The sequence below is a fragment of the Myodes glareolus genome, chromosome 22 (assembly GCF_982192425.1).
Source record: "Myodes glareolus chromosome 22, mMyoGla1.1, whole genome shotgun sequence".
Taxonomy (NCBI): Eukaryota; Metazoa; Chordata; class Mammalia; order Rodentia; family Cricetidae; genus Myodes; species Myodes glareolus.
Window position 1 is genome coordinate 5,320,563 of NC_142047.1, and position 19,371 is coordinate 5,339,933.

Consider the following 19,371-nt stretch of genomic DNA (forward strand, 5'->3'; position numbering starts at 1 on the left):
GCCACACGCACCTCTGCAAAGAGAACCACTCGGGCTAGCAGTGTGCCATGCCCAGCACTGCCCAGGCACTGCCGCTGCTCACGACTCTCAACGAGAGAACCAGTGACTTCTCCCTGTGTTTATTCTGCATGCGGCTGTAGCACACTTGTTCCTTTGTGCTCACTTCATTTCTTGAGCTAAAATTATCTGAGCCTTAAGGACTGCAGCCAGGAGCTGCAGATAGGACACAATCTACTACAACGGGCAGCACAGTCCTGCAGTTCAAACTAACTGCGAGAAGCAACTGTTTCTTAGGAACTCAGGAGAGCCTGGGTCAGTTGGTCGTACGGTGAGGAGTGACTGGCTGGGCTTTAGCAGGCCAGACAGCCCTCCACGGGACTATCACAACAGACCCAAGCTTGTCTCTGTGTGACACACAAGCCAGCCACATATGTCATCTCTTCTGTCATCAAACAGCTGAAAAAAGAAAACCTCAACATGTTTTTATAAAACTCACTAAGCCAAGTAAACAGTTTACAGATTAAATATGGCTCACAGGATAATCTGTCATAAAATTGAACATGTAAAAAAAGTAAAGATCTGACTTAAAATAATAGTGAGGGACAAAATAAGACCAATATAAATGTAGAAATAGAATAGGAAATTTATGAACCTAAGACACATAACTCAAATTAGCAGAACTCTTAAATGTCATTAAAAAGTAAATTATGGCCAGGCAATGGTGGTGTACACCTTATTTCCAGCACTCAGGAGGCAAAGGCAGGTGGATCTCTGGGAGTTTGAGATCAGCCTGGTCTACAGAATGAGTTACAAGACAGGCAGGGCTACACAGACAAACCCTGTCTCAGAAAAAATAAAAAAGTAAAATATGTACAAAGGTGCCCTGCAGAAAGCATACCAATGTAAAATGCACTATTTAACTAGTGGGATTGGTGCAACTGTTTAACTGGGAAACAGAAACAGAACCCCACCCATGTCAGAATTGATTCCAGATGGGCTGAGTCACAAGTTACAAATGAAGCTATAATAAAGAGATTGCCATCAGATTTCAAAATAAAACAAAGATCATCTAAGCAAAACAAGTAGCAGAAGCCCAAAGAGATATCTAGATTTCAAAACACTGTACAATCCTCCAGCTGAAGGAGTACACACTGTACAATCCTCCAGCTGAAGGGGTACACACCGTACAATCCTCCAGCTGAAGGGGTACACACTGTACAATGCTCCAGCTGAAGGGGTACACACTGTACAATGCTCCAGCTGAAGGGGTACACATTGTACAATGCTCCAGCTGAAGGGGTACACACCGTACAATGCTCCAGCTGAAGGGGTACACATTGTACAATGCTCCAGCTGAAGGGGTACACACCATACAATGCTCCAGCTGAAGGGGTACACACTGTACAATCCTCCAGCTGAAGGGGTACACACCATACAATGCTCCAGCTGAAGGGGTACACACCGTACAATGCTCCAGCTGAAGGGGTACACACTGTACAATCCTCCAGCTGAAGGGGTACACACCATACAATGCTCCAGCTGAAGGGGTACACACTGTACAATGCTCCAGCTGAAGGGGTACACAACACAACAAGTAAGAGAAACTGCAACCAGTGTTAGAAAGAAATCAAAATTCTCAATTCATTTTATCACTTTACATTTCCATGAAAAAAGGGAAAAAATCACAAAAATATGAACGTATTTGTAAACTGTGGCACAGTTTTGTTTTGGAAAAGGGAAGATTTTTCTATCATTACGCTTACTTTACCATGACTAACTTTGTGTAGTCATCTGCATTTTACAACTTTTCTTGGGAAACAAAAAGGTTTTCCTTTGCAGCCATAAACATGAAATAATGTTCAACATCTGAGTAGTCTAGAGAATGTAAACACCTCCTTGGGGACCCCACTTCTTCTCTTTTTATCTGAATGAGGAAGTGAACTAACACTCTGCACAGGAACCAAGGCCCCAAAGCCAGGCAGCAATCAAGGCTCTTAGGCACCCTGCACACAGTCCCAACCCTCACTAGAAGTCCTGCTGGCTCTGCCCCCATGCTCTATGCTCCACCAGGATCCTACTGCCCGGTCAGACCCATTTCCAGGAAGCACTCCCCTCCCCACGCTGAGGTGTGTGCATGTGTGTGTGTGTGTGTGTGTGTGTGTGTGTGTGTGTGAACCTACTGCCCAGTCAGACCCATTTCCAGGAAGCATTCCTCTCCCCACTGAGGGGGGCACCTCCCTTAACTCCTGCCCTGTGTTTAACATGGCATCCCAATGAGCTATCCAGCCCAATTACAATCCTCCTTCAACTGCCTCTGCCTTTAGCCTTTCTAAAGAGAAGAAAATTCAGCTTTTCCTCCCACACAATCCAATGCTTGGCTCCTCATCCAGTGAGAACAAGGCAGCATCTCAGGACAAGTGAGTACGTCAGACAGGATCACAGGACACCAACACCAACACTGGCCAGAGCCACACACAACACACAAACACTTGCTGAAGATCACGTAACTCGTGCCGCAGCTGGGCAGACAAACCACAGTCAATCCAGAATGCAGAGAGGAGAAAAACCTGGACGATTCTTTTTTGGCAAGCTGAGGGGGAGCAAGCCCCAAGCAGGGTAACAACATAACTGCAAACACACATCAGGCCCCAAACTGACATGTGGTGGGTACTTCAGGATCCTCTCATTCTCTAAACCACCTTCTGAGACAAACCAGGAAACTGAGGGACAGCACCTGAAGTAGCCAGCCCCACGTCACAGTTCACGTGGGCACTGAAAGAATTATGATGACAGGGCTGCGCGTGTTCAAAGCCAGAAGGGGTAGGTCCCAGACCTCGGCTCAGCATAGCCCACTTTCCAGAGCACATCCTCACCGACTTCCCACTTCTTACTCTGCCAGCCAGGGCTTCAGCCCACTGTGTGTCCCACATGTGACAGGCACAGGTATGTGCTTTATAACTAAAGGAAAAGTGCCAGGATTGAATTAAAGCAACACTTTGCTTTACCAAACTTCTTGACGTAAGCTGCTCGGGAAGGCTCGGTTCTGCTCATGTCCTGCCATTATTTACAAAGTCCGGGCCAGTGGGCTGTTATTAAGTCTGCTCATTAGACATATTCTTGGGAAGAAATGTTTTTAAAATGTGACTGCAAGCTTGGTCCTGGGCTGAAGTGAGAAGTCATAATTTATTTTAAAAAGACATTTGTTTCAAGTCCTGTGTTTAAATGTTTGGGTCTACTGGGTAAAATCAAACTCTATTCCCTCTGAGGCCATCTGAAAATCTGTCACAACAGTTTAGTGACATCTGTGTGGCACGTACACGTGGCTGCTATGTTCTAGACCCAGGCTCGCACTATCACCTGGCCGGTAAGGTGCCTGAGAAAGCGATTCAGATTCTCCCGCTGGGACTTCCACATTTTACTCAACGAGCTTTTGCCCCAAACGAGCAAGGCTTGAATGGTGCTGGGGGACCCTGCAAAAGAAGTGCCAACATCGTACAGAAGACAAGAAAGAGGGTGAGAACGAGCTAAGAAATGAAGCATGCCCTGACGTAAACTCCCAACAGTACTGCAGCACAGCCCAAAGCACCAGCCCACAAGGTCCCGATTCCAGCAGGCACACAAGAAAACACAGAAGAATCTTCAAAACAGAAACAAGCCTAAACCCAACAGACATGACTCAAGGCAGGCACATCAAAACAGAACAAGATCATCAGGAGTACCTTGGAGGTTTTTAAAAGCCCAATTTACAAAAACCACCTAGCAACTTAGATTACACTTCCACCTCAGTTAGACATATAATTAGGCTTCTAGAAACTAGAGAATGCAGGCACAGAGAAAATCAAGAGTGCCACAGAAAAGCAAGCAGGGTGAAATCAACACATGGGGAAAAGAGACAGGAGAGAAAGTCCAAGCTGACACTGGCATCTGAGAACTCTGAAGTGGTCAACTTGTAAATATGCTGATTTTATCTCCACATGAAAACTGTTTAGTGATGTTTGTCAAAAAGGCTTCCAACTAAGAGACGAAAGTCTTTTTAAAACCCATGTGAGCACACCAATCAAAGGAACACAGTATGTGCTTTGTCAAAATAGGGCTGGTGTCCAACAGCAGACACACAGACAGAGGGACACACATGCACACACTCAGGGACACATGTGAGTGCACTGGCACACACGCACGTACATGTGCAAGTATCTAAACTCCAAGTTCTTCTTTGGTAATTACAGAATTATTATTAACCAGATAAGCTCTTTTCTAGACACCTTCTACAGTAAGGCAAGGTGGAGGACTCTAGAGATTAGAGAAGGTTGGCAGTCTTCGAAAGACTTAACAATGGAATGCAAGAGAAGCCATCTCTCTATTACTGTGGTATAGAGGCAGCAACTTCTACTTACTATGTTAAAACGGGAGAAGTCCTCCCAGGGTCCCACCTGGTTTCTCCAGGGACAAGACAGCAGTTCCACATACTGTACACCAAGAACGTAGCTAAATCCTCCAAAACCTGCTGCAAGAAACACGGGGAAACTGCAGAGAAGCGGGCCTTCTGGACAGCATTTGGTCACTACAAGCCTGAGACACACACTACACATTACTGCAGTAATCTCCCCTTTAAGGGGCCATTTATTTTGCAAGTTGCTTTTCTGAACAAACAACATGGAATATGAAGGAAACCTGGAACCAGAAAAGGTACTGAGAGATGATTCTGCTAATGGTCAACAGAAGAAAGATGTTCAAAACCTAGAGAACTATGTGGACAATGAAAACACAAAGCAATTTACTAATCACTCATACCTTAAGGCAATATAATTCTTGTCGTCCCTCCCCCACCCATCTTCTGATTGAAGCATGAAATGAATGCTGTCTCACGTAGCGCCGGCCAATGAAACAGAGCATGTCCAACATTCCAAAGAGAAGACACATCAGAGAAAACCCAAAGGACACCAGGTCCTTCGCGTCACGGCTAAGACAAGGATGAGCAGAAAGGGGCACCCGATCACCTGCTGCAGTTCACCTGTCAGGAGGAGGGACGGGGCTCCTCACAGACACCACTACCCTCAACTTACAGTGTCTCTGTCAAGTATCGGGGGACCAAAGAGGAATATCAACTAATCCAACAAACTGCTTCAAAGGAGGAATACTGGAGCGGGCCGGTCCAGCTGTATAGTTACAGTTACTGGGCACAAGATTCATCTCTACCAAAGGATTCTGACTTTTTTCTATGAAAAGTGACAAACACGAAAGTTCCCTTCCGGTTTGGAGGGATGACTCAGCCATTAAAGGCTAGGCTCATACCCAAAAACAAAGAGAGAAAGTTCTCTTCCCTACTTAAAATGTATGACTCTCTTCTCTTTGATCTAGAACAAGAATGGTCAACAACACACAAATGGTACTTCTCCCTCATGTTAGAAAAAGAAAGAGTGGTGGAAATCATTTCTCTGGGTTAACTTCAAGGCTGAGATCACAAACTTTAGAAGTTGTTAAACATATTCAGGTCCCGCTGTGGTAAAGCGGCTGTATGATTCCAGGGAGTCCTGGCTACATCCCAAACCCTTGAATGTGAGGCTGTAGGTCACTGGTACAATAAATACTTGCACATAATAGAAGCTCAATCGATTTCTGCTAGAGTCAAGGAAATCACACCCCAACAACAGTGACTCTCCCTGGTTTCCACGGCATCATGTGGGAACAAAGCCCCTAATCAATGCCTAGTCACAGAGTTCTCACACAACATAGATGCGTGCACACACCCCTGCAACTGTCACACACACACACACACACACACACCTGCGACTGCCACGGGCACACACACACACCTGTGACTACCGCGGGCACACACCCTGTGACTGCCATGGACATACACACACACTTGCCACTGCCGCGGACACACACACACACACACACACACACCTGCGACTGCTGTGTACACACACACACACTTGCGACTGCCGCGGACACACACACACACCTGCGACTGCTGCGGGGATGGACACACACACACTTGCGACTGCCGCAGACACACACACACACCTGCAACTGCTGCGGGGAAGGACACACACACACACACACACACACACACCTGTGACTACCGCGAGCCCCCTACAAAGGTTTGGTCAAAGATTACTAGGTGTTTTACTACCCATGCAGGTATTTTGTTTTATTTTCAATTCTACCCCCGAAGGGGAAAAGTGCATTGAAAACATCAAACAACAGATGATCTATCCCAGCATGCCCTTCACTCTGCCAAATGTGAATACAGAAAAGGCGCCAGCATGCTCTGTTTACAAGTGTGCTCAAAGTAGACACAAACCTTTACCGCTCCGAGTTGTTCTTTTCGGAATTTCTCCAAGGGTTTAATCAGGGTTTCGGTGACACTTAATGCCTAGAGAACAGAGTAATAACAAAAGAACAGCGTTAGGGAAGCACACTATTGCATCTGCCTCGAGCCCTCCACCCAGAAGTAAGGGAACAACACAGTTAGCTGTGTGTCCTCAGCTTCCCATATAACAACTAAAGGCGCTGTATAACACATTAAGGAGCTACACGTCTGGAACCGTCTTCAGGGAAGAGGGCTGAAGCAGCTGGCAGCGAAATGCAGCTCAGCCCACAGCTCTCCATGAACAGCATGCAGGCTACCAGCCAACAAAGGGCTCCGGGACCCCACTACAGAGCACTTCTGTTTGAGATCACCTCCTCCTCAGAAATCTAAAATTCAATTCCATTCCTGCACTGCTAATCGGCCCACATTAAGGAAAAGACTCAGAACTGTGCATATTCTTCTGAATACAGGGAGTCTGCTCCATCACTGACAACTCCTCACCATCGTGAGGGTGGGAGGTACATTCGCGAGCAACATGACAAAATCATGGAGATTCAAGGAAAAGAGAGGCCAAGTGCTGGGCCCTGCTAGCAAGCATAACTTCGGGGGGGTCAAGATGACAGGTCACACACACTCTGACCACCATCTCACACACGTATTACACCGGCTCACTTGGACTTTTTATTCATAGCCTCAAAATGCTGAAAATGCAAATAAAAGGAATATTTACCTAAGGAAAGCATACTTGGTAACAGTATGTGCTAATCATCAGTGGCTTTCTCAAAGTCCGACCCTAAGATCCAGAAATATTCAGAGGATGGATGGAGCACTCACTACACAAGAATGTGGCATCATCTGCCTTTCACAAAGTGCCTCAAAAAAAAAAAAGGAAGGAAGGAAGGAAGGAAGGAAGGAAGGAAGGAAGGAAGGAAGGAAGGAAGGAAGGAAAAGAAAAGAACCAAGCTTAAACTAAAGGGGAAGATGGTGAAATTTTAAAGGGAACAATCAGACATCAAGCGCAGTTTCCTCCCCTCCCCTCCCCTTTGTGAACCAGGCAAGTGCTTCTTCAGGGAGCTGCGCTCCTGGCCTTGGGAGTCTCACTTTCACCAAAGGCTCCTCTGCACTCACTAAAATCCTTCTAAAGTTAACACTCACAATGCAAGGTAAATAGAAAACATGTAAATGTCTCTTCAAACACAAGGACTCCTGAAAGCTACTCACCCATGTGGAAAATTTCTGCTTAGTATCAGAAGAGCTAGAGTAACACAGGCCCAAACGAACAGAACAGTTCGCACAAAGAGAATGGCTCAGCTTCCAAACGCAGTCATTTTAAGTTTTGAATGCTAACTTCAACGTTTAGCGCCATGTGACGGGAAGCAGTGACAAGCTAGAGAACACCACACTGAAGAGAGTAGACACGAACTGGCATGGGGCAGGGATCCTGGCCAACCAACAAGGTCTGGGGTGGCCCATGTGAATAACAGAAAGCAGATGATTCAATTTACAGACAATTTTCATAAATTAGATACTTGGGCCTGCAAAGGTATCTGCCACCAAGTCAAACAACCAGTTTGATCCCGAAGACCTACATGGTAGGTGAGAATTCACTCCCCAAATTGTCCTCTGACCTCTACACATGTACAGTGGTCTCTGTGTGCCCCTCCAACACAAGCACAAATGGAATAAATTAATATAAATTGTAACAAAATACATATGACACTTGTGTCGTTTTCAAAGCTCCTCTCTCCAGATCTCGCCTATTGCTGCTGCAGAGTAAACCCCTGCATAATACACACATCTTCTGAAGAGGCTGACATGCTCAGGAATCATTCTGGCAAAGCATGCCAGTGTAACAGAGGCTGGCAAATAGCTATGGTCACAAAAGAGAGATACAGGGATTAACAACCCCAGGGAATCCTGCAGCCAAAGTACCCGATGGGCACTAACCCATCCAAGACATCTTACCAGAGCCTGTGTAGCTCAGGAAAGTTTCTCGTGTGAGCACCTGGGCTGTGATATGTATACAAGAATAAGAAGCCCCTAGCCCTCAGGAAATCTGCTCATTAGTAGGGAGGAGCAAGTGCAAATTCTAGTGGTGCTTTCCCATGGAGAAAAGAGAGCCGAGTGTGGCAGGACTTCATGACGAGGGGGAATGTGCTCAGTCTGAGCTTCTTCAGAGCAGTGACATACAAACTACGTGCTGAAAGATGAGAAGAACTCAGGAACATGAGGAGCAACGGGAGCCAGCAGAGGGACGGGATACAGCAAAAAGAAACATTGCCTGTGCCAGCAAATGCCAGCGGGGAAGTGTGGCTGGAGGGAAGAGAAAGAGCGGAGTGACGACAGAGGCCAGCGCACGCTGCAGTCAGGACCCTGACGATGGACGCCACTGGACGGTCAAGCACCTTTTAAAGATCCGCCTCTCCAAGCAAAGGACTTGGAGGTGGGGAAAGTGGAAGGAGAAACTCTTCCCAGGAAGTTTCCCCAGGAGACAAGACACTGTTGTGGTTCACACAAATGTAGACACAAAGAAAGAAATAGGCAGATCTGAGACATATCTGTGTAGTGATGGGCTGCGGGCAGGCCTGCTTTTCGCCTCACCCGGCTCCCGCACGGCTAGCTTAGTCCCAGAAATAACAACACACAAATTGTATTCATTTAAGCACTGCCTGGCCCATTATCTCTAGAGAGTTAGTTACTGACTAACTCTCATATCTTGATATTAACCCATTTCTAATAATCTCGTGGTAGCACCACGAGGTGTGGCTTACCAGGAAAGATTCAGCATGTCTGACCTGGTGGCTGGCTCCATGGCGTCTGGCTCATAGCCCTCTTCCCAGCATTTTGTTCTGTTTACTCCGCCTACCTAATTTTCTGTCCTATCAAAGGGCCAAGGCAGTCTCTTTATTGACCAATGAAAATAACACAATAGACAGATAACCCTCCTCCATCATATCTGCAGCTTAAGCTAAGTGAACTAAGTGTGGAAAAAAAAATTGAAATATCTATAACTGCTCCCACATTTTATGCAAACAAACAGCTACCTAGGAGCACTGTTATGGCCTCCAAAGGTTCACAGCTGCAGGATCCATTGGCAGCCTCGGCACTAGCAGAACCTTTGCAAGAGGGGTTGTGGTGGAAGACAGCAGGTCACTGTGAGGTCACTAGAATTCAGCCTCTTCTCTTCTGGGCTTCCTGCTCAACATAAATTGAACAGCTCCACTCCACCTAACCACCGGCATAAAAGCAAAGGAGCCAAGCAATCACGAACCAAAACCTGTGAAAATGTGAGCCAGAATAAGCTGTGTTGGATAAATGAAGGAGGAGGTGTGGCTGTGTGAGAAGATGTATCTGTTAAATGTAGGCTCAAACGTCTATGATTTTGAATCTTCTCGCTTATCTTCTGTGACCGTGAACAGTTGCCAGCCTATGTTATGCCAGCACGCGATGGGAGCTGACCTCTCTCCTGAGATGCCAACCTCTGCAGGACATATTTAATCTATAGGGTCATTCAAATACAGTAATAGAATAGATCCAGACACAAGAGCTGGAAGGGGAACAGGTATCATATAAGAACGTCTTAATTTATAGGACACTGTATAAACTCAGTCACCTTAGCAATATGTATGGAAAAGGCCAGACAGCAGGTGATCCTAACTGAAAGGTGTGAGCTTCTTGGGGACAGTCATTCTTCAGAGGGATAACCGTGAAAAACAGCACAGATGACTGAAGTGCACAGAGAAAAAAGAATACGATTTTTCCTGGGGTGTTTTGTTTTTAAAGACAGAACCAGTGCATAAGAGATGAGAGCACCGGCAAATGTCCGTGTGAAGAGCCTAGAAAAGAGGCTGACAGGCTACACAGAACACAGGAAGACAGAGACTGTCGACACTGCATGAGAAGCTGCCCTGTCCTGAGACTTGAGATCTTTCCTTCCCCTCTAACAAGAGCCTCTAGATGTCATGGAAAAGCTAAGGGAACCAGATTGTTATTTTCTCTGAGGTAAAAGAGAAAGGCATTTACAGAGAGTTCAGGCCTGAGAAGAATTTAAAGACATAGCAGAAAAGAAGTAGGGAGCGGGAGGAAGGGAGAGGGGAAGAAGAGACTTCAATGAGGATCACTGCCTATGGAAACAGGAACACCCTGAGCAGGGCTAAATAAAGTCCCCCTGAAGAAGTGAGCATGAGTTTTCATCTGCCTTCATAATGAAGAGAGGGGATGAGAGCTGAGGTTCATCCCAGACGAAGCATTTTCTAGAGGCACCAATGCAGCAGCATCTCAAGCTGCAGGATCTGGAATGCTGCTGAACGGAGCTGCAGAAATCTCCAAGTCACAGAGGAGCAAATCCTGCAGTGAGGCCAAGTGACACAGACCCAGCCTGGAGCAGACAGACACCAGGTGCTCTCCAGACAAGGTGAGGCTCAGGAAGTCGAGAAAACAGCAGTTCAATGCCGATGGGGAAATAAAGGCAAGGACACTAGAGCCATCTGATGCATCCGTTACCATCAAAACAGAACGGAGGGAGCGCACAAAGAGTGACAAAGACATCTGTGACGTGGGCATGTGACTAGCTCCTAAAATCCCTTACGCTGCAGCAAACAGTCCCTCCAAAAGAGGAGACTAAAAAGCTAGCTCAAGAGTAATTTTAGGTCATGGGATTTTCCTTCTTTTAGAGAACTGATCTGATACATAAGGGGAAGAATGGAAAGGGTGCGAGGGCCTCTTCTTGCTAGAAGTCAATAAGCAGACTCCCTAAGCAGAGGATGGTGACAGACAGCAGTGTACACAAATTTTAGGGTTTCTGTGGGTTTTGTTTTGTTTTGGTTTTTAACTAAAAATGTTTTGTGAACAAGCTTAAACTTCGCTGTTCTGTTGTAGGTCCCTAGAAAGTCCAGTCTGGAACTCTACTACAAAGCCTAAACTATTTTCCTTAAGAACAAAGAAAGGCCAGACACTAACCATTTCCTTAAGGTACTTCTGGCTACAGAACAAGGGCTGTTTTCTTCTCTCTCTCAAAACAGACTGGAGGCTCCATGAAATCGCATGCTCGTCTTATAATTTCACAGAAATATAATGTTGTTGCTATTCCATCCTCCCCAGAGACAAATGGGTCCTCCTACTGCCAAGCACTCTCCATCCTCCCCAGAGACAAATGGGTCCTCCTACTGCCAAGCACTATTCTCCTCCCTTGAGCCAAATGAGTACTAAATCTCCAACCCACTTATCCTGTGGCTTCCAAGGCAATGTGCAATGATGAGACAGATCCAAAAACAATTGAATTAACGATAATGAGAAAGCCTTCCACGTGTTAAAAACAATATGAACGAGCAAATACAGAATGTGATTTTACAAGAACATACAGGATGTGATTTTACAAGCACATACAGGATGATGTAATCATTCTAGTAGAAAGAAGTCCCAGAATTCCTTCATTTCTGAGCCTTGCGAAGGGTTTTAGATGGTCTTAGAAACAAAAGGCAACTACATGAACAGAAACCATCTCAGTGACTGAGCTGCCCGTGTGCTGCAGGAGACAGCCCACCTCTTCTGTAGAAAGCCAGGCCACAATCTACAGCTGTGAGACTCAGTATAGCACCAGAGCACAAAATAAGTCACGTGCATAGCGGTACGCAGAGTGACCTGTGTTCCCAGCCAACCGCAGGCGAGAGCAGGAGGCACGGTGGCTCTGCCTCTGGACCAGGCTGGCAGCGGCCTAACAGTCACTTTATCGTCCTGTACTCTTTACAGACGTCGCCCGCAATTGCTGCTGACACAGAACGCTGGCTGGCAGCACCACCATCTAACAGCTCTCTACTAAAAGAGGGATTCAAACACAACGCCTTCGTAGACGAGAATGCTACTGGACTCTGATGCTGAAAGGCAGTTGCTCAAATGTACGAGACATCAACAATCTGTATGAATTCTGTGATGGGCTCTGAGAGCTGAAATGTGCACTTAACCACACGTGACCCGTCAGATGGTGAAGGAACAAACCAGTTACACACATGGTGCTCAACTCTGCAGTTAACGTCTAAGAAGCCATCTCAACAGGACAGCGAAGCATTTCCTAGAGGTGTTCCTAATCAGAATGCTAACGAGGATCCAGCCTGGAAGATGCTGCTCGCCTGACAGCCTGACCCCCAGATCCCACTTAAATGTAGGTGAGAGAACCACAGGCAGTGTCTAACGGTGACAGGGAGGAAGAGAACATTTAGCAAGGCCCAAAGACTATCTTTAAACATTTAAATGCTAGTATAAGAGAAAAGAGAGAAAACAGATTATGTTTGCTCAAAGTGTGCAAAACAAAACATATGGGTAGACCACAGAGCAGCAGGGTTTGGTTTCACTACTGGGAGGAATTTATTAAGAGCTATAGTGACCCAGGCTGCCTTCCAAGGTAGAGATGACTAACTATGTCTATATGAACACGAGGTGCTAGCACTGAATGTCCAGGCGTGGTCTGTCACGGAGTCCTTCTCCACAGAAAGTTAGCCCATGAAACCTGAGGTCCTAATTTATCCTCAATCCTGGGATTCTAGATGAGCTGGGGAAAGGCAAAACACAAGCTGTATTTTCATGTTATTCTGCAGAATTAAGATTGCAAACTCCAGACTCAGGGACTCACAGCACAAGTGCTGAAATAAATCTGCTGACCTGTCCTGTCACCTGGGCATCCTGTCCCCAACTTCTAATCCCACCCCCCCTACCAACCTCCCCCACTTCCCCTGCCAAGGTAAGCAGATCTCCTGCCTCCTGTATATCCGTCTTCTGGAGAGGCAGCTTCTGCCTCTCTCCCTTCCCCTTCTCCTCCCCTCCCACTTCTTTTTCTGTCTCTCTTCTGTCCCCCCACATTTTCTCTCCCCGCTCCTCCATAACCCCTTACTCTTATGCCATTCCCAATACCCACTAAATAAACTCTATACCCAAGCTCTCTCTGCATGGCCTATCTATGTGTCTCCCACCCACCAGGGGACCTGCTCAGCTGCCCCTTTTGGGACCAGCCTCAGGTCACCTGCATCATGAATGACAACAAGATAAAAGATTAAAATGACTATAAACATTTCAATGGTGTTTCCAATGATGGTGCTGGTCTTCTATCTCTTCTCATTAGATATCTGGCTCTAAAAACCTTGAAGTCTCAAAGAAGTGGCAGTGGTGGTGCACACCTTTAATCCCAGCACTCGAGAGGCAGAGGCAGGCAAATCTCTGAGTTTGAGGTCAGCCTGGTCTACAGAGCAAGTTAAAGGACAGATAGGGCTGTTACACGGAGAAACTCTGTCAACAACAACAACAACAACAACAACAACAACGAGAAGGAGAAGGAGAAGGAGAAGGAGAAGGAGAAGGAGAAGGAGAAGGAGAAGGAGAAGGAGAAGAAGAAGAAGAAGAAGAAGAAGAAGAAGAAGAAGAAGAAGAAGAAGAAGAAGAAGAAGAAGAAGAAGAAGAAGAAGAAGAAAGAAGAGAAGAAGAGAAGAAGAGGTAGTGGTGGTAGTAGTTTAGTAGTTAGTGGTAACATAGTGGTAACAGTTAGTAGTAGAAGATGGCTGTGGACATAGCTCCATGGCCGAGCAACTGCTAGGCAAAATTAACTCTCCAGTACTGTGTCAAAAACAGAAAAGGAAAAGGAAGCTTATCTTAGGCAACCTTCCAGCTCAAGATGAGCTAAGAAACCTGCGGGGTTCTAGCACCCATAATAGCCGCTATAGCAGCTGGCAATTCCTCTCACCTTGGTTACACAAGGCTGAGTTTTGAGGCTGTAGAGTGTAAGAGAGTAAGACCTCTGGCCAGAGACTACACACTGTAAAACAGCACTAACAGTAGCATACCATGGCAACATTAGTAACAATTTTCTGAAGCAACCACCCAGGTAAAACAGAGAAGGAGCTGGGACAAACATCAAACAATGTCTTTCTAATAAGGGGCTAAAAGCACAGACTAGCTGAGCACAGAAGAAACAGACGGAATTACGTCCATTCCCCCACAGTCCTCATTATTTAAAGCCTGGATTCCAAGTGCTTGTGACCTATAAAGGAATGCACAATCTGCGAGCAAGAGACTCGCCACTATCGTCTCCTACGACCTTCCAGACACTTTCTATTTTATTGCACTAGAGGGAAAACTCTACTTTTCAACTACAATGTCACAGGCAGCAGCAAAGAAACCACTGAGCTGAGACACAGTGTTTATTTTCTCTTGAACAGAACCTAAAAAAAGGGAGCCAAGGATTTATCAATCTGAACAAAGAAGCTGTCCCAGAATAAGAAATACTTTCCCAAAAAAGGATTGCTACATGTAAAAGCTCTATAAATCTTCCCAAGGAGTGTGACTTTTATTATTTTTTTTTTCATTACTGGAGAGGTGGAGCAGATACACTGAGACACTTGTGGCGCTGCATCTCGGGGCTCAGTTTTTAAGAGCCTATTCACCTGTGCTGTCCATCCGCCTTTGTGGCTTGAGAAGATATTCCCTCTGAAAGCATCAGAAAAATATTAGAAAGTCAGGTACCTTAAAACAAAAAGAACAGAAATCCTCAGATGTGGCTGTCACACAGTGCTAAAAAGCTGTGCTAAAAAAAAAAAAAAAAAAAAAAAAAAAAAAACAGTACGTGGTCTGTGACACAATGGTGTCCTACTGTCTAAGCACTCAGAGCTAAGGTAATACTTTATTAAACAAATGTGGGAACTATTTCTAAGGCAGACATTGTTCTTACATATTAACCTCAGCTGCATACAGCACACTAGGTTTCATGATGGCATCTCACACACAAGGCATCATAGCACTTGCTCATTTTCACCCCCTTCCCTTTTCTCCACTGCCCCCATATATTAGCCCCCCTCTTCCCACAAATAGTTGTCATGTGCATAGTCATACAGCGAAATATTGCTGCAAAAAATTTTTCCCAGCTAAACCAACTCACTATTAAACAGTTCAATTACTCTCCATCCACACTCATGCTGTGACCCTTTCCTCCATTTAGCTGAGTGCTCGCCAATCTCATAGCTCTTCCTATCAATGTACATCCAAGTTTTCATGAGAATATTAAAATTGGTGTGGGAAGTCCTCCTGTATATGAGTTGCTTTTATTGGTTAACAAATAAGCTGCTTTGGTCAGTGATAGGGTAGAATAGAGCTGGGGGGAAACTAAACTGAATGCTGGGAGAAAGAAGGCGGGGTCAGCGAGATGCCATGTAGCCACCAAAAAAGAGAAACACAAGTCAGACGGAACCTTGCCAAGCAAGCCTCATGGTAAAATATGAAATAATAGAAATGGGTTAATTTAAGATGTAAGAGCTAGCTAGAAATATGCTTAAGCAACTGGTCAAACAGTATTGCAAATAATAAAGTTTCTGAGTGATTATTTTGGGTCTGGGTGGCAGGGAAATGAACAAGCAGCCTCCACCAACAAAATGGCGCCCACTGTCTGGGGCTGGATCCACATAAGACCTAAAAAAGCTTTTAAAAAAAGAGGGCTTCTAGACCCACAAAAATGGGAGCCAAGCACAGCTTCTTGTTAGCCATACTTTTTTCCCCGATGGGCTTTGTTTGCTGGCAGCAAGCAGAGGCGTGGCTGCTCCAAGAGAAGGCTTCCTGACTCAAAGGTAGCACCAAAAACTGTGCGGCTCTCTTAAGAAGGCTTCATGGTCGGTGCTGGTTACACAAACATCTCTAGCTCTTTAAAGAGGCTGGGCACTTAAATGGGGTCTGTGAACAGCTTGTTATAAGTTGCTTAATGGTAACACAGACCCGCTACGGCCCTGGATCTGGGGCAGGGAGAATGGCTCTCGGAGGTAGCAAAACTGCCTCGGTAATATTGGACTTGGCAGAGCAAGCAGGCAGGACCACGAAGTTGGTCCTAGCTATGCCTGCTTAACGTTAAAAAGGAAAAAAAAAAAGAGAGAGAGAGAGCATTCCTGGTCAAAAACTAATTACAGATATGCATGCGATAAAGAGAAATCCATATGGAAAAGACCTCTAAATGGATCATGATGTTGGATAAATGTACAGAGACTTAAGAGAGAGGAAAAAGAGTATAAACAGTTGTAATATAAAAGAGTATAGACAGTCATAGATTAAAGGAAGAAAGATAATAAAATATTAAACTCGAAGAAAAAGTAATAAAGTAAGAAAAGTAAGCCACAAAAAGATGGAGTATACACAGAGAATCTGGATTATGTATATTATTGTGTTTTCTTTGAATTTTTTCACTGTGAATGAGCTAAGTACAGAGACACATTTCATTGTACAGGCTACTAAGCTAAACCAAAATATATATATTTTTAAGGTGTCTTGACTTCAAAATTTGGGTCTAATGATATGTTGATTTGGAAAAGAAGTTCTACTGATCTGCTTTGGTTTCCACAGAGGATGAGAACCTATGAATTTCTTCTAGATTAATGTTGTTTGATCAAACAAGAACCCCTGAAACAATGGCAGAGATGGTTAAACATCCATGACAGCTTCAGGACTGTTGGCTGAGATGGACCTACCATACAGGATACCCCATGACAGATCTGATTAACAGCATCCCCAATCAGCAGGATGTAGTCTAGAGAACAATGCCCAAATACCCTAAATGATTGTTTGTTTATAAATGTCTATTTACATTTAAAGGGGGATATGTTACATAAAGATGAATACTTTGCATTGTTATGGATCTTGGTCTATTGATAAAATTTAAGGTCAATTTTGTTATACTATGTATACGTAATTCTGCTCTTGAATAAGGTATTGTGTTTGTGCAACTCACTTAAAAATGTAATGCATTAGTAAGAAATACAGCTTAATAGTCTTCTATAATAGTTAGGTTTTCTAGATGTACAGAGATATATTTCAGATGGATAGGTATTCTTCAAACATTTCAAAGACTAACATTTAAAACGTTTTAAGAGTTTAATACTTTTCATGACATTGAGACACATCTGCTCCTGGCAGCACCAATCTACTCCAAGAGAATGATGGGCATCGAAGAGACTCCTTATGGAGCTTGTTAGCCATTTGGGCAAGAAACTGCTCTTGCCTGGACTGCTTGACATGCAAGACCCACAGAGAAATGACTGCTGAATTTGCCTAAAGGTCAGACTATCCTTCGGGGTTCCTGCTTCATGAAAGAGTCTACCAGACCTTCTGTAGGACACAGAAGAAAACAACTGATGAACTTTGCCAATACAGGGCATAAGAAATCTTCCAATGTTTGGCTTCACGGAAAAGGTTGCCAGATACTATGAACCTGTAGGCTGAAGATGGATGCCCCAATGCTATACGCTATATCCTTCTGGGGTTTTTGTTGGATTGAATAATAGATATTATAATTATAGTTTTCCTTAGTTATGATAAAAGATAAAGTAGATACAGATATTTCAACTGTAATTCTTGCTTAATACCTGTTTTTGTTATATGCAATTTTACTAAGTTAAAGTTAAAACCTTTCTTTCTATAATAATGAACTCTGAAGAAAAAACATGGTACTTTGACTATAATTTTCAAAATCTAATGTCCTTTGTTGGTAGCAGTGAAATAACTTAGGCATAGTAAATAATAAAAACTGTAACTCAAAATCTGCTGTGCACCTTCAGGAGGGCATTAGCCTAATAAGGCCTTGGGAACATCTACCCTTGTTTATCCTTGGCCCTCTTTCCTCTCTGCGTGTGGGACATTAAGGACCCTGCTTCTATTTTTTCAACAAAATAAATACTTGGGCAGAACACTATGAGGAGGAAGTTAAAACCATGGAAGTAAGTGAGGGATTAGTCTGTCCGACACTACAAAAGCATCATCAGGGAGAACTGGAATTTGGCTTTCCAGTTTTAAGTCAGATAAAGAGAATTACAGTTTCGTAAATCAGTGATATTACGGACAGAGCTGGAAGTAAAACATCATACTCAATAAGGCAAGAAACTGCTAAATTTAAGAAGAGAGCGGGAAAGGAGGGTGTGCTCTTCAAAATGAGCGTCTAGTCAATAACGAAAGGACCTGGATCTCCGCTTGGGCCACCCCTGACTGGAAGGAGACCACCACCTGGGCTCAGTGGCCCTGGTAATTCATTCTCCCTGACCTAGACAAGGAGCTAACTTCCCACTGCACCCTGGAGCACTAAAACATAGCCAGGCACAGAGCAGGCTTTTAAAAAGCTATTTGCTTTATGACTGAAACATCAACAACTTAGACAATTAAAAGAACAGTTTATCAAACACAAAGTGTCTGCTGATGTTGACAACAAACACGACTGAGCCCCGAAACAAGCATCTGTTACAAAAGTTCATTTTCCTAGTCAGAATCCTCTAACACAAAGGGGGGGTGGCCTTAGAAACCCAGGAAATATATGAGGGAAAGGGTTTGAGAAAGAGAGAGGAGAGAGCCCAGAGAGGTGGCGGAAGAGATGCAGGTTATAGACACAGATCTGATCCCGGGAAAGGGAGGGAGAGAGGAAGGCTGAATCATGCATTTGGGGCTGCAAAGAACTCTAGGAAAAGCTGAGCAAGGCTGTCTGTCAGGAACTGTCTCCTTCCCTGGTTACACAGTGCATGGTCATAGGCAGACGGAGGAAGCCTAGCCTTTACCTTAATGAAACAAAATCCACAGCCCAATGTTCTCCCACTCCCTGCATCAGCAACAAGACCTGTGACTGGCAAAACTCCCAGAGTCCTCTCCTTTAGTACAGTCACTGGTAATTCCTGTGGCATTAAACAAACCCTATCATCAATATAAAACCATTTCTACTGACCATAGCATGCCACAACGTGGAAAACACTCCAGTATCTCATGTTAAGTAAGTCTAATTATCTGTGAACTTAGCACTTATACTTTAGTTTACTGAAAGAGCTACTTGAGAGTTAGTTTATTATCATCATGTATACCCATGGAAAAGGAAACAAACTACTTGTGTGAAGACATTTCTAAAACTTCAGAGGCCAAACACTTGTGATTCACTTTCCATCTTAGTCATCAAAATCTGGATCCCCCCACAAACATTTTTCCTTTGTGCCTCCAAGAACACTGGAGACATATCACTTCTTTAAAGGGTGCCCCACTTCAAAATCCAGTGTTTACTCCCAAGG

The 19,371-nt window shown here is 44.5% G+C and overlaps 1 protein-coding gene across 4 annotated transcripts in view; it reads right to left on the bottom strand.

The window, feature by feature from the left end:
* The window catches only part of LOC125403063 (rho GTPase-activating protein 10), a 256,951-nt gene that overhangs the window by 154,773 nt on the left and 82,807 nt on the right, over positions 1-19,371 (bottom strand). For all 4 annotated transcript variants that reach the window (XM_085682154.2, XM_085682153.2, XM_048438228.3 and 1 more), the window contains exon 4: positions 6,308-6,379. In XM_085682154.2, coding sequence (XP_085538280.1) covers positions 6,308-6,379 — 72 coding nt within the window. The remainder of the gene's footprint in view (positions 1-6,307; positions 6,380-19,371) is intronic.